The sequence below is a fragment of the Harpia harpyja genome, chromosome 7, assembly GCF_026419915.1.
Source record: "Harpia harpyja isolate bHarHar1 chromosome 7, bHarHar1 primary haplotype, whole genome shotgun sequence".
Lineage (NCBI taxonomy): Eukaryota > Metazoa > Chordata > Aves > Accipitriformes > Accipitridae > Harpia > Harpia harpyja.
Window position 1 is genome coordinate 22146678 of NC_068946.1, and position 15149 is coordinate 22161826.

Below are 15149 nucleotides of genomic sequence, written 5' to 3' on the forward strand. Positions count from 1 at the left end.
ATGAGATCTTGTATGAGTGTGGTGGGAGATTTAAAGAAGTGGGCGGTCATGGACAGCTACAGACTTCTGAAGCATTTTGTAAAGGCCAGTGGTCTTCACACAAGTACACAGATAAAAGTAAGGTAACAGGAGTATCACTGTCGCCAGAAGAAAATGGTGGTAAAAGGCACAGGTCAGTGTAGGATCTGTTACCAGACCAATACCTTGCTGTCTGAAATCTGTTTTTAAGATGGAAAAGGTCTTTTACTGAAAAACATATTTTTTTAATTTTTTTTTAAATGTTCCTAAGACTCCTATTTTTTAATATAAATAAGTAAATTAATCCCTTCGGAAGTTCTTAATGAGGATAAAGTACTAAAAAGCTAGGGGTTTTTCTGTGTATTTTTTCCTTGGAATCTGAAAATGTCGATGCACTTTTTTAACTTTACAGTGAATGTTTTCATGAACAAAGAAGGAGCTTTAAAAAAAGAAGGAAAAAGAGAGTTTTAAGAGCAGATAAAATTTTTGACGAGCAAAGAAACCTAAGATGATAGTCACCTTTGGGCTTATCATTTTGTGGCAACTAGAGCTGGAGTCTAGATCTGAGTTGGTTGATAAGGAAAGTTGAGACAGTTGTTTGGGAACAAGAAGGGTAAGATGCTCATAGAAATCAGAAGAGAATTCTGTAAGGATGCTTTAATAGTATTTCCAGTTTTAGTAAGATATTGGAAAACTAAAATTAAAAGACATCACTACAAAAGAGTAGATTAATGAATAAGCCACAAGTTATACATGAAAGCTAACAAATAAAAGGTGAGGCAAGTAGCCTGAGAATATTTCAGAGGCAACACAGTGGCCTCAAAAGAGAATATTTTGGGCAGCTGCCTTCTCTATCTCCCTAGGAAAATCATAGAATCATAGAATCATTTCGGTTGGAAAAGACCTTCAAGATCATCGAGTCCAACCATCATCCATGCCCACTAAACCATGTTCTGGAGTAGCCTGTCTACTCGCTTTTTGAATACCTCCAGGGATGGTGACTCAACCACTTCCCTGGGCAGCCTATTCCAATGTTTGACAACCCTCTCAGTAAAGAAATTTTTCCTAATATCTAACCTAAATCTCCCTTGCCTCAACTTGAGGCCATTTCCTCTTGTCCTATCTCCAGCCACCTGACAGAAGAGACCAGCACCCACCTCACTACAACCCCCTTTCAGGTAGTCGCAGAGAGCGATAAGGTCTCCCCTCAGCCTCCTTTCCTCCAGACTGAACAGCCCCAGTTCCCTCAGCCGCTCCTCATAAGACTGGTGCTCCAGGCCCCTCACCAACTTGGTTGCCCACCTCTGGACACGCTCCAGCAACTCAATGTCTTTCCGGCAGTGAGGGGCCCAAAACTGAACACAGCACTCGAGGTGCGGCCTCACCAGTGCCGAGTACAGGGGAACAATCACCTCCCTGCTCCTGCTGGCCACACTATTTCTGATGCAGGCCAGGATGCCGTCGGCCTTCTTGGCCACCTGGGCACACTGCTGGCTCATATCCAGCCGGCTGTCAACCAGCACCCCCAGGTCTTTCTCTGCTGGGCAGCTTTCCAGCCACTCTTCCCCAAGCCTGCAGCGCTGCATGGGGTTGCCGTGACCGAAGTGCAGGACCCGGCACTTGGCCTTGTTGAACTTCACACGATTGGCCTCGGCCCATCGATCCAGCCTGTCCAGATCTCTTTGTAGACCCTTCCTACCCTCGAGCAGATCAACCATCCCTCCCAACTTGGTGTCGTCTGCAAACTTGCTGAGGGTGCACTCAATCCCCTCATCCAAATCATTGATGAAGATATTAAAGAGAATATTAAACAAAATGGGATGTACTGTCTGAATGGGTGCCAGGTAACAACTACCTCTGGAGAAAAAACAAGCAAACAAAAACAGATTAAATAAATTTTATTAATTTGATTTATCGAGTTTGTTGGCAACTGTTGGTTTATAGCATTGCGCAGACTCAGATCCATGAGATCTGACTGCAGGTCAGTGTATAGAATTTTGATGCTGTGGCTGCTTTTTGTGATGTGACTTTAGAGGAATGCTTCTGCATTGGGGAAAAGCCCAATTTTAATGGGCTTTGGAATTTGGAATTTTGGAATAATTCCTGTCTAGAAGGAAAATACTCAGTTAAGACAAAACGATGCTGCTGTTAGTTGGAGTAACTCATGGTCTTTGGTACCCCTGGGCATACAATGATCGTTACTGGAATCCTATGGGATTTGTTGTTCCACACTGCGATGGGTGAGCAACGCAACTGAACAGAAACCACTGGCCAGCTAGTCAGCTGAAGCTTCAGCATATTGTGGTAGGTGTCACCTATAGCAGCGAAGCAACGGGCTTTTTTTCCCCCCTCTAGACGAGCACCTAGGCTGCGCTGTCCCACATGACAGCAGCATACAGTAGGCAGCTGAGCTCAGCCTGAAGGCATGTGTTTGACGTGCCTCCCGCTCCTCCGACCACCTGGCACCGTGTGCGAGGCGAAGCTGCAACCTGATGCTACAATGCGTGACAGCCAGGTGTTCAGTTTTGCTGTTTCATATGTCAGCGTTACCAAACTCGATGAATACCAATGTGAGAAATGATGGTGAAAATGTTAGTAGGAGAGCAGGTTGCTGTTTGACTAAGATCAGAGTAAACCTCTAATTCAAAGGTGCAGATGCTAAAGCATAAAGCAAGTCTTTGCTCTGCATGGTCTTGTGTATGATGCTTAAGAAAGAGCATTATTTCAGAGTGCTTTATGGCACTGAATTTGCAGTGCTATCTTCCTAATACTATTGCTTGGTTGGGAAGGTAATTGCTCCCCTCCTAGGTGAAAAAAAACAGTGAGGAAAAAGAAGTTTTGACTGTATTTCTGCAGGAAGAGTCAATGAATCGAATAATCATATCTGCAAGCTATTAACCAAGTCATGCGTAATTATATTTTGGATTGCTACATATTCAGATTATGATGAAACAGATTGTGATTAAGTTAGATTTGCTTTTGTATTGGGTTTGCCTGGCAAAGTTTTCATTGCAGAGGGGCTACAGGGGTGGCTTCTGTGAGAAGCTGCTAGAAGCTTACCCCATGTCCAACGGAGCCAATGCCAGCCAGCTCCAAGACAAACCTGCCGCTGGCCAAGACCGAGCCCATCAGCGACAGTGGTAGTGCCTCTGGGATAACAGATTTAAGAAGGGGGAAAAAAACCTGTGCAACAGCAACTGCAGCCAGAGAGGGGAGTAAGAACATGTGAGAGAACCAACCCTGCAGACCCCCAGGTCAGTGAAGAAGGAGGGGGGGAGATGCTCCAGGCGCCAGAGCAGAGATTCCCCTGCAGCCCGTGGGGAAGACCATGGTGAGGCAGGCTGTCCCCCTGCAGCCCATGGAGGTCCATGGTGGAGCAGATATCCACCTGCAGCCCGTGGAGGACCCCACGCCAGAGCATTGCCCTACTCTGGTTTGATTGGTAATAAATTCAGTTAGTTTTCCCCAAGTTGAGTCTGTTTTGCCCGTGACGTTAATTGGTGAAAGATCTCTCCCTGTCCTTATATCGACCCATGAGCCTTTATTTATCTTATATTTTCTCCCCCTTGTCCTGTTGAGAAGAGGGAGTGATAGAGCTGCTTTGGTGGGCGTCTGGCGTCCAGCCAGGGTCAATGCAGCACAGCTTTAAAACACGTTCTAATCTTGGCAAAGGACAGACCTTTTCAGTTTAAGTATTCTTATGGTAGAGGAAGTCAAAGTTTAGCAAATGCCTCCAATATCATCCTGGATTTGGGAAGCTAAAATCTTTCTTGCTGTCTTGGGTATATCCCATCAAATTATTTAACTCCCTTAAATTTCAATTTTTATATATGCTCAGTTCCTTGAAATACATAGAAGCGGACCATTCTTCGCACGACTGCTTTACAATGAAAGTTGCATCTTACGTGATTTCAGTATATTGTTCTGTCTCTGCAGTTGTCTCCCAAACTGCCTTTTTTAAGTTTTGTGGAAACTGTCTACCAAGTAATGCCTCCATAATGCTTTCCCAGATACTCTTTCCATACCATCATAGTCTTTAAGGGCTCTTGTTAATTTTACTTGTGAAACATGGAACATAAGGTGCATTCCCTGCCAAAACCGAGTGTTATTATGTTTTTATAACCAGAGAACCTAACCAGATCTCACCCAAAGGTCATGCAGCATTCATCAGGAGTAACAGAAAAGACAGGGCTGAGCCAGGGCTTGTCCTTCTGCCTTTCCACAGGAAGGATTCATTTGAACCAAATCCTTTCAGCTCTTGAAGAGGGATTGGCTTTAGTTTTACAGACTCAAGGTAGTATGATAAATAGAACAGAAAAGCAACAGGTTTGAAATTAAACTTGATCATTGACTTGTAAGTGAAAGACATTTCTATAGGGACAAAAGGTAAGAGCTTTTAGGGTCACTGGTTACTTTGGATGCATAATTAGACTTAAAGCACAAATAGCCTCTAGGTTAAGAACTGATGCATCGCAGGCTGACTCATGGACACTAAGCTATTTTATTTTCTCTGGAAACTGCTATTTTGAAAGCATGCGTAGTGTGAATTATGTCCATTTCTGAAGAAAAGGAACAGTCTTTCCTGTAGCCTCAGAAAGCCTTAGTGGTCAAGGCTGGTGAAACTCAGCCAGATTTACATCCAAAATGCTGCAAAGCTCATTGCTGATCTTGCCACCACATCTACAGAGGGGTTCAAAGCTCGTTGTCATCTATACTTCTGGAGTACTGAAAAACAGACAGTAGAATACCCACTGTAATAGTTCTTCATACCTCAAGTTCACCCTGTCCAACCAGTAAAGAGAATGATGCTGCTTAATTTGTCAGTACACCTAATAATTAATTGCAGTATTTTACCATTGAATGAACTGTATGTTTGCACTTCTCCATTGCTTTTTTTCCCACAAGATTGCTTCAGCAGATGCTGGCACTATCACTTATTTTTTGATTATTTAGAAATTGCTAAGAGTGAACAGAGCTGTACTTCTTCCCTATTCAAATTCAGAAGTTGGCCTGTAGCCAACTTCTTCCTTTGGATCTCATCAGGGCTTTATAAACTACACAGGGGAGAGAATTGGTGCTTCAGTGTTTCCAGAGCTTGTTAACATCTTATTTTTATGGATTCAACCATGCTACACATGCATTTCAAGGGAGAGTTACGGTCGTACTGCTTGCAGGGGAAGATTGCATAGAGAAGCAGATGCAGTCGCATTAGTAATTTACTGAGTGGTTCTTTGCCATGTGTCTTGGTATTAAATCAATGTATAGATATCTACTTGCTGTAGATATCATAGCTGGGATGAAGCTAAAGTGCAAGCACACGGCTAACTTGGGTCAGTTAAAACAGATACCTAAGGTTCTTCATGACATTTTTGCTGAATTGCATAGGTGCAATGTTGTTTTGAAAAAAACTTGTCACATAAAGCTTCTTATTAGTGCCTTCCATAACCTACTATTTTCTAACTTTTTAAAATTATCATTCACTACATTTGGTTATTAAGTTTGTCCATCCAGTACTTCACATTATACTACCCTGCTTTGTCTTGCTGTAACTTTAATGAAATGTAACTGCCTGGACTGAACTGTCCAAGCCTAGTCTCAGGCTGATTTCTTTTTTAAGACATTTAGCCAAAAGAGCTCATTCACATCCAAAAATGAGTCAACTCAATAATCTCCCTGATTAAAAAAGAAACCACCCCAAAAACCCTACAAAAAAACCCAAAACACCAATGAACAACCATAAAAACCAGACAGACTCTACAGAATTGAGGAAAAGCTACCTAAAGCTATGAATGGATTTGGCCTTTAGTTGTTCCTTTGAAATCTGCTCATATTTAGCAAAACAGTACATCTGTGAAAAATTGCAGTTCACATATGCTTAGTGGTGATGACTTCTGTGTCAGCTGTTAAATTCCCCAAAGGCTCCATTCGAGCATATTGGAAGGTTTCCCCCACAAGCCACAGTGTTCCGCAGAAGCAGGATGTGTTGGATCTGGCTAAGGGGCAGGAGGGCAATGCTGCGGCGGGGGCTGTTCCCCCTGCGGAAGGGAACGTGGGGCAGAGCGCGGAGCGTGCTGTGAGCTGGGGATGGACCTGGGCTGGGCTGGGCTGGGAGGTGTTGGGAAAAATGGGAGGGGAAGCGCTACTTGAACCACGGTGTAACTGGAACTGTGGAACTGGGTGAGAGGCAGGGGTAGAATAGCACTGGCAAAGGACTGGCTCGTGTTGGGAGGGGAGGAGCTGGGCAGTAGAGCCAGGAGGAAGAGCTAATGCAAAATCGAGACGAGGGACTGCCCCGTCGCAGGTGTGCACACGCATCTTGAGGCGCGTGAACGCTGCCTTGGAAAGCTGGATTCTACCTGTGTCATTCCTATAGGGTTCTTAAGATGTCAGGCAAGGAAATGAGGCTGTTTATTTCTCAGAAATTATCCCTTGTTGCATATTTCTGGCTTTCTGCGTACCCAGCTTAACAGTGAGATTTGAGTTCTTGACACACAAAGCACTTACGGATGCTGCTGAAGTCTCTGGGACCTGAGCCTTGGAAATAGAAGGACCTAACCATAAGAACTGAATGAATGCTTGACATCTCAAATTGATTGTCGATAAACACATTCATTATGAATCATTCAGCAGCTAGAATCAACAAGACCAAAGCACAGTACATGTTCCTTGAGTAGCCACTTGTATGTGAGGTCAATACTAAAAACATGGGAGCCAGGACTGCTCTACGACAATTTCAAGCTTGGCAAAATATGAAGGACACACACTGCATAAAATTTCCATGGAATAAAATTTATCTGAACATCCAGATGGAACGTTGGTTGGAGTAGATGCTTTTGGGAACTCATATTATTTCTTTTCTCAGTTTTGGTTAATTTTTCTTTTCACTGATACCAGCAAAAAAAAAAATTCCATCACTTGTGCACTGCATTTGTGCAGGGTACAGTTATTACTAGGCAGCCAATGATGTCACTTATGTGGGGGTAACTGAATTTGCATTAGCTTTAGTTTAGCTGTCATGAGTAAAAATAGTCATGCAGGTGTTGTATCAGGACTTCAGTGCAGCCTGGGAATACATTCTGTTTGCTCTCAGCTCCAGAATCCATGCTGCCACATCTCTGTGGCTGTTGTTATATGAACTGACCCAAATAAAGCTAGTGAAGGTCTAACTACCTGGTATACAGTGGAAGTTTGAAGTCTCTGAACAGTTTGTGGGGCTTTTGGTATGCCTCGTGCAGAGAGATACTATTGGTAGTTCAAATGAGCCGGGACTGTCTGGTGCCTGAATGTCACGAGTTAAAAACTGAAGAGCAAAAAGCTGGTCTCCCTTAAAACCAGCAGAAGTTTTGCTATTAACTTCAACAAACCTAGGATTTCTCCCTTAATTCTGTAAGCTTGGGTTTTGGCCAAGAAGGAATTGCATTGTACTTTTACTTCTTGTGGCTTCACCAAGACTCCATATTCTAAGTGTTTTTAAATTATCTTTTATTTGCTCTGGTTGTGTTTTGTGGGAAACTAAATTGAAAGTGTATTTAAGGGCCCCAGAGACCTGCTCGGATGAGCTCCATCGGGAGAGGTTGAACATCTGCTTGATGCTCGGACACAGCTTTAGCAGAACTCCTAATCATTCAAAAGAAATTGTAGAAAATCTGTTTGCTTTTAAGTTTCAAAACGCATCACTCAAACTTTAAATTTTAATGTCCTTACATACAAATAAAAAAAAGTAGAAAACTCAATACAAAATATTTACCACCTAGGCAGAAAATGAATAAAAGGGGGAGGGAAAGAAAATCAAGCATTTTTGCAATTTTAGGGTGGTTTTACACAAAGGAAACTGAATTCCAGAATATAACAAAAATGTGTATCATACTAACATGAAGATGTTTTAACAATGATTTCGTTGTCTTAACAAACACCTGTTTTATCAGTTGTATTTCACATGTGAAATGAAATGGACTTATAGTAAATAGAATTTTTAATTTCAATTAACAATTTTTTAGCCTAAGGAAAATGTACAGAATTTGTGTGGAAATCCATGTACTGTGTTTACTCAAATAAAGATAATACTTTGCTGCAAATTTTTAAATTATAATAAAATGCATTTAATAGCAATCTTTTGTGGTATTATCATTATTTATGGACATAACATTCAAAGTATGGAAATTCAGTTCTGGATCAAAATGACCATAAAAACAGTAACCCAAAGAACCTTATAAACATGTCAACACCCATCATTTATCACAGATGGCCCATACCAATGTAAAAAACATATAAAATGTAGTATAATTCTCAACATATGGTTTACTTTGTTGCATTGTTCCTACATGTTATTTGTGTTAAAATCCAGGAAATTATATTATGACGAGAATATTGTTTTTTGTTTATTAAACTAAATTACAGGTTAAAGTCATTCTTTTCGTGCGATGAACATATACCAACAGTGATTAAAAAATAAACATTTATTTACAAAATATTGATGCATACATATTACACAAGTCAGTTATATCAAAGTGGTTTTTTAAACAATATCTGTAGCAACCAACTATTTGCATTGGTTTATCATAGTGCAAACGGTAATGTTGCAAAGGCAGGTTATAATGTGGGATTACGATTTGAACATTAAGACTTGTCTGCTGCCTTTTGTTTTACCACGTCTAGAAAACTATTCCCTTTCATTTAAAAAATACCTATTTCTTGCGAATGTTGAATAGTGTACCTGAGGATAGGGCAAATGCGTTATTAGTCTAAATTCTTTCACTTAGATAACTATCTTTCTATTTACTCAGCCTGCTTACATAGCACCATTGCCATTGATTACTAACATACTAATGAGAGAAAGGAATGGAAACACGCTAAATACACTATGCCATCCCTAATTCAGGATTTGTCCATTTATGTGGAATTTCATCTGGTACATTTCACAATTCTGCACTATATATTCAAGTGTTTAAGGATGATTCTGGTGGTATTGTGTAGCGGTGTATATGTTGACCAGTATATATTTTCCTGTAAATACAATATTAAGTGAAGCTGTGAAGAAATGGACTTAAAAGCCCGCTCCTTCCGTCCTCAGATGAGAAGGAGCTTGCTTTTGATTACCAACGTGTATTGAAACCTGCGTATAACTTTGCATCTGAATGACTGAATATTGATTCCCTCGCAATGTAAGAACTTCATGTGTTAAATCCGGTGATTTTGATTGTAGCTTTTCTGTTTCACTGGCTCAAAGCCAGCCGTTAGATAACTATATCGTCCTTTAGTTCACGTTCTGTAGCTGGTGCTGCACTAAATCTGTACGATAGCCTATCATGCAGCATATAGGATGTCGGCAATGCCTAGCGTACGTAACTTCACAGTTTCAAAGACTGGTGAGGGGCTATAACTTTTTTTTTTTTTTCGTAGCTTCCACAATTTACGAAGCAGTGGATCTCACAATAATCTCATGAGCACCCGCAGCGATCTACAACCATGGCCGGTATCTTGCCGTATATTATTTGTTCTTTCCCGTTGAAGTACAGCATGTTTATGGGGGACATCTTGGTGGGCGTGCAGCAAGGGCCCGCCGAACCTCTGGGGTTTGCTTGGTGTACGAGGTGAGTGTGCGGGTATTTTTGTAAAAATACAAATTCGCATTCTCCAGAACAGTAATTGGCTTTGTATCTTTTAGGTGCGATAATCCAGTCCCATCCAAAAGCTTCAAAATCCACTGTCAGCGGGTAGCGACAACACCGGGATTCTGTCGAGTGCTCGTCACAGTCAAGGCCAAAATCTCTGCGGGACCGTTTCGGTGTGTCTGTAACTCTGACCTCTAAAAATGGGTTCTGTGAGGAGAGGAGAAGGAATCAGAAGCATTACTGAGGTAAGCCTAAGTTCAGTAAAACCATGCAAATATATAATATTTCAGACATTGATGTATTGTATCAAGTCAGTATTTTCAAATAATATTTGCAGACGTTTCTGAAGTTACACCCTTCGGAGAACTCTGTCCTCCTCCAAATCTCCACTACATTTGAGGTCTGCTCAAGGATTATTCCTCTGTTTCACACTGAGGACCAGCATCTCCTAAAATCACCATCATCTCAGTGCTAGCATCATTTCTGTTAACTTCTAAAAGAACATTTCAGAAATCTTGAGGATGCTGGATTTTTACTTTTGCTGTGGGATTTGTTTGTTTTAAAACTGATAATAAGAGCTACTTTTTTGCCATAGAAGAACTCCAAAAACTTTTAAAGGGCAGGACCAACTGGTGTTGGTCTCCTTTTTGTGAGTCTTTCTGAAATTCCCTCCATTAAAATCCTGTTCAGTTCAGGCTTTCTGGATATCAAGGAAGGCTTCTTGTCCAGACCAAGGAGGACAAAATTCACTCTGTAATTGCTATTGCTCTTGAATGACTGCAGTGGCAGTAGAAATGAATGCTTCACCTGCTGGGACAGGTTACTTGTGCTTCACAGCCAAATTCAGCCTCTGCCAGAGGGCTGAATTTGCCGTACTGAATTTGGAGGGGCAGCTAATATTTTGACTCCTGAAAGAGCCCTGTGGCCAGGAATGTACTTTTGGCAGGCCTCCGAGCCACGTGCCTCCTACTGAAGGTGTGTTTCCACAGTCACCAACTGAGAATAGAAAGAAATTGCAACCTTTACAATCACGAGTTTGAAAAAGCTCCCGACGTTTCCTCCCTTCTACGCACTGATTTCAGCCCCATGTGTCGGTTTGGCACTGACCGGGCTGTCCCATGAAGGAAGAGGTTCCTCAGGAGTAAATAACAGCCCAGCTAACATTGTTAGGCAGGTTTGTGCCTTCCCAGATACCCGCCTGTATGGCTGCAAGTTGTCCAGCTGCTGGAGACGCTTCTCCCAAAGGTAAATGGTATGGGGAGGGGCTTGGTGAGAGGAGCATCCCTGTACCGGGAGCTGCTGCAGAGGAGCTGGAGGGAAGAGAAGAGAAATTTCCTCTCCCGTTATCAGCCATGCATCCAACCCTGCACTGCTGTTGAACCGGTTTGTTTTTACAGATGATGATAACCATGGGTTATCCGCATGTGTGAAAACACAGGGCTGGGTATTTGAACGGCTGGAGGTGGTGAGGACATTCCTTATCATGATATCCAGCTGGCCAGTTCCAAGTATGGGAGATCCACTTGTGTAATGGATCTACAATTAAAGGTATCACAGCATTTTTCCTTTAAGTTCTTTTAACTGTATTATACTTAAATGAAGTTAAACGTTGCATACCTACATAAACAGATTGATCTACTGCCTAGCAGTAAAAGTAAAATGATATTCTTTATTCAAAAGGAGGGAATTCTTGGTTGTGATTGTTTCAGCTGTGATAGGTTCAGGAGTTTTTAGAAGTTGTGGATGATTAGTGATTTGCAGAAACAAATAGCGAGGAAAATGCTGTAGTTTAACTGGTACACTTCAGATTTAATTTGTTTATCTATACTTACAGAAAGAAACCAGGTAGTTATTTTATGCCTTTTCTCATTGTTATGACCCATTTATTGTATCAAGCAGAATTTATTCAAACATTTCTAATAGGTGGAATGATGCACTCTATCACATACTGAAAGGTACACAACATTATGAAGAAGATCTGTTCTCACATTCATAAACACAGATAATTATTGCTGCTGTTAATCGATAATATGTGCATACAGAATAGGGAGAAACTCCCTCATGGCTTGAATGCAAAAAACTTTCTAAGCACTATCGCAGGCAGCTTTCCTATCAATGAAATAATCCTGCTATTCTTTTTAGCTTTACTGCTTATTATACAGTATTTGCTCTCGAATTTGAAAACAACGTTACTTTTGATAGTTCCATCCATCAGTAATTAACAAAACATTTTCCAGTTAATGCCTCTCAACATCTTACTGAAGTACTGCAATTTCTCTCGATTTTTCACATAGGGAAATGGAGGCACAGGAATGCTATTGATTTTAACGTGATCAGAGAGCAAAGAAAGAAAGAATTAGCTATACAGAACTCTTATCTTCCATTCCCTAAACAATACTTCCATTTTATCCTTAAAACACAACTTAAATGCTTCCCAATATAACGCAAGATATTTAAATGGGATTTTTCTAAATAAACTTACCAATCCATCTTCACCTGGTCCTGGGAAAGTTACAGCAAGATCTCGTCCATTCTCATCAAAAGCTTTTATTTCGATGCCTAAATTGGATTCAGGCTGTTTGAGCCAATTTTGCAACACTGTCTTCACATCAATACTCTGCCAAATACCAGTGCCTGGGTTCATGTCAAGTTTCAAAGATCGAATTCCAGTATATCTTGTACCGTCTTTCATGGGTTTAATAAGTCTCAGGATCTGCACAAACACTGTTGTAGGTTTTTGGACTTGCCTCAAGTATATCCACAATTGTGCCTTTACTACTTTGTTATATTGTATTTTAGAGCTAAACTTAAAGAAGCAACATTTTGGTTTTCCCTCCATTTGTACAAGAAAATCAGCTATAAATGAATGGAAAGAACAGATTACTGAACAGGGAACAAGAAGAAATATGCATATATAAACCCGATTTTTTTTTTTTCCAGACCGTGTAGGAAGTCTTACAATATGTTATAAACAGTATCAGTAACAAAGTGGATTTAACTTAATTCATTTTCTGTGGTTTACACTCTACAGCAAATTTAATGGATGCAGAGGTGTACTCAGGCTGAAACTCGGAAATGATGGGCAATCACGAGAAACACACACTGTGGAGGACCTTTGCAGTCCTCGGCGTGCTCAGGGCTCTGACCAGTCGTACCAGTGCTGTGGGCTGACCTGTACAGCTGCAAAATAGCCTCTTTCCCAAACAAAAACTACCTGGGGAGAGGGCACAGCCTATTCCACTTCACAGTGACTACTACCAACTCGCTTCTGCTAGTCACCTCCCAAGGACCTTCATAAAGCATGCAGAATAGCAACTTTGTATAAGCTGGCTCAACATGTATGTGGTGATCCAGCTACTTCTAATTTATTAAATAGCCTTAGTGTGCTACACATCCTACGAACGGAGGCGGCCATGGGCAAGCTACATGAACAGTTTCATTTCTTTTCTCAGTGGAAAAACAAATCATTAAAAGAGTATAATCTAAGGATCATTTCGTTTTCATTTGAACAATATTATAGGAAAGTCATGTGCAGCGCTGCGTTCCTCCTTCCTGTAGCCTACGATGCAGCTGTCATACCTAGTCATAGCAATATCTTTCCATGCCAGGATAAAATGGGTAATACTAATCTTAAGTGGTGCAGGGCTTTGACATTCATAAATCTCACCACTTAAGATACCTGTCTCTTTAGTGCATTTAAAATAGTTCAAGGGCTTTTTATAAGAAGTAGGAAATGAACTCAGATCAATGAAGTACAATGACTTTTCTTTAGTCATTGTAATTATATAACGGTTTAATTAAAAATAGTTATAAAGCCTTGGGCATAATAGGCTGGAATAAAACTGCTGGCAGACCTCAACTTTGTGATGAGGCTGCAGTAATATATTGCTGTTAAGTACACATCTTATTAATTTATAAGTTAAAAAATTTTACAGATAAAGTTGCTTTTTCATCAATGTGTACATTTTTAGCTTGCTAGAGCAGCTGATACATTATTCTCATATGTGTATTTTAACTGCTAACATGCCTTATATGTCCTGTCATCTTTTTCCTTTTTGACATCATATTCGTAAGTGTTATTTAAAAAAACAGCTGCCATAGCCAAATACCTTAGCTGATGAAGAACATAAGATACTATAGTATTAGCTGTGCAAAAGATACTTGATAGGAGCCATAGCAGATGTTTAGCACTCAGAAGATAACTCAGAATCTGCTCATTCAGTAAATGCCTTCATTCTTCCTTGGCACGACTACTGGAGCTGATTGCTATAGCCTGGACATTTTAACATTTAAATCTGTTACACACATATTTGCTTTAAATACATAGTTTTCACTCAGAGGTGGGTGGTGCTAGTTTATGGGATCAGCAAAGAAGCAAGAATTTAACTCTATACTTGCACTTGCTCTAACATGTCGCAGTTAGGTAGGTCTGGTGCTCTAAGCTGTATTTCTGCTGATTTCTATTGCTCCTAAAAACACTGGCCAGTGCAGCATCCCTCAGAAAAATATAGTTCTCTCATTATCTGCACTTGTACTTTGTATTTGTGATAGGAAACGCCCTGAGTACTGCAGATAACAAAGTCAACTAAACTGCAGATCTCCCTTTGCTTTCTGAGGGAATGGGCAAATCCGAAGTGCTACAGGGCATACACGTTATGAGGAGCCGAAAACCGAACAGTAAAACAAAGGATCGCAACACGGTCATCTGAACCTGGCTCAAATTCTTTAGAAATAATGCTCTCCTCCCTCCCTCTAGCAGACTTCAGCCAGCAGCTTGTTGGGAGAGCCCGAGGAGGAGTTGCGTGGCTCTACCGCAGGGAGACAACTCTCTCGGAGGAGCGGTGGGAGGCAAAAGCAGCAGGGTTACTTACACTCCGTAGGCATTGTGATAATCGTTTCGGTGGTGGCGTGATAGTCATCGTCTTCCAAAGAGCCATCGCTACTGTCGTCTCTCTGGACGTCATACTGATCGATCAGTTCCTGTAGTGGAGGAGCTTTGGGTAAAAGTTGTTTAATAACATCCCTGCTAATGTTAGGAGCTTGTTCCAGGCGCAGTTTGCTGAGGATTTGAATTTTTATGGCTTCTATTCTGGAAGATTTTGTATTCTGTCTCCATGTACAAGCATTGCACAGTCCATCTTTTTCGGCGTCCTCTGTGGGCTGACTACTGTCATCAAGAGCCACTGGATCAACTGAAATCAGCATGAACAGGTAAATATAAACATAGATTGCTAGCTTTTGCATGATCTCACATTCAGTGCAGCGCTTTTCCCTTTTTTTTTTTTTTTTTTTTTCCCTCCCCCTTTCCCTTTCAGTGCTAAACAGATCCGTGAAAGCAAATGCAATCTGAGAGACAGCTTGCCACACTGGTGTACCTTATATATTCCAAGGGGGCTTTTTATACTCCAACTTTGATTAGGCTCATGTCGTCAAACCCGACGATTGGTTGCTGTCCCAACAATGAATCTGGCTGTCAGAGGGTAAAGCCCTGTCGATCACAAGTCACTAGACAGCGTTTAG

At 41.1% G+C, this 15149-nt stretch overlaps 1 protein-coding gene across 2 annotated transcripts; it reads right to left on the bottom strand.

Moving 5' to 3' along the window:
- Nucleotides 1-8093: 8093 nt before the first annotated feature.
- On the bottom strand, nucleotides 8094-14938 carry MSTN (myostatin). Of its 2 annotated transcripts, none has more exons than XM_052791391.1 (3): nucleotides 14501-14938; nucleotides 12112-12353; nucleotides 8094-9836 (listed from the first exon to the last, which is right to left on the bottom strand). In XM_052791391.1, exons 1-3 carry the CDS (start codon nucleotides 14871-14873, stop codon nucleotides 9456-9458), a joined length of 996 nt encoding a protein of 331 aa, XP_052647351.1. In that variant the 5' UTR covers nucleotides 14874-14938; the 3' UTR covers nucleotides 8094-9455. The 2 variants fall into 2 exon arrangements, with proteins under 2 accessions (XP_052647351.1, XP_052647350.1); XM_052791390.1 differs by having other exon boundaries at nucleotides 12112-12485; nucleotides 14501-14937.
- Between the last annotated feature and the right edge of the window lie 211 nt (nucleotides 14939-15149).

Excerpts from the sequence above, each read along its gene's own strand:
- MSTN (XM_052791390.1), bottom strand. The coding sequence starts at position 14,873 with ATGCAAAAGCTAGCAATCTATGTTTATATTTACCTGTTCATGCTGATT. Across the intron at positions 12,486-14,500 it reads TATCACAATGCCTACGGAGT|CTGATTTTCTTGTACAAATG; the intron begins GTAAGTAACCCT and ends ATTCATTTATAG. Across the intron at positions 9,837-12,111 it reads GACCAGGTGAAGATGGATTG|AACCCATTTTTAGAGGTCAG; the intron begins GTAAGTTTATTT and ends CTCTCCTCACAG.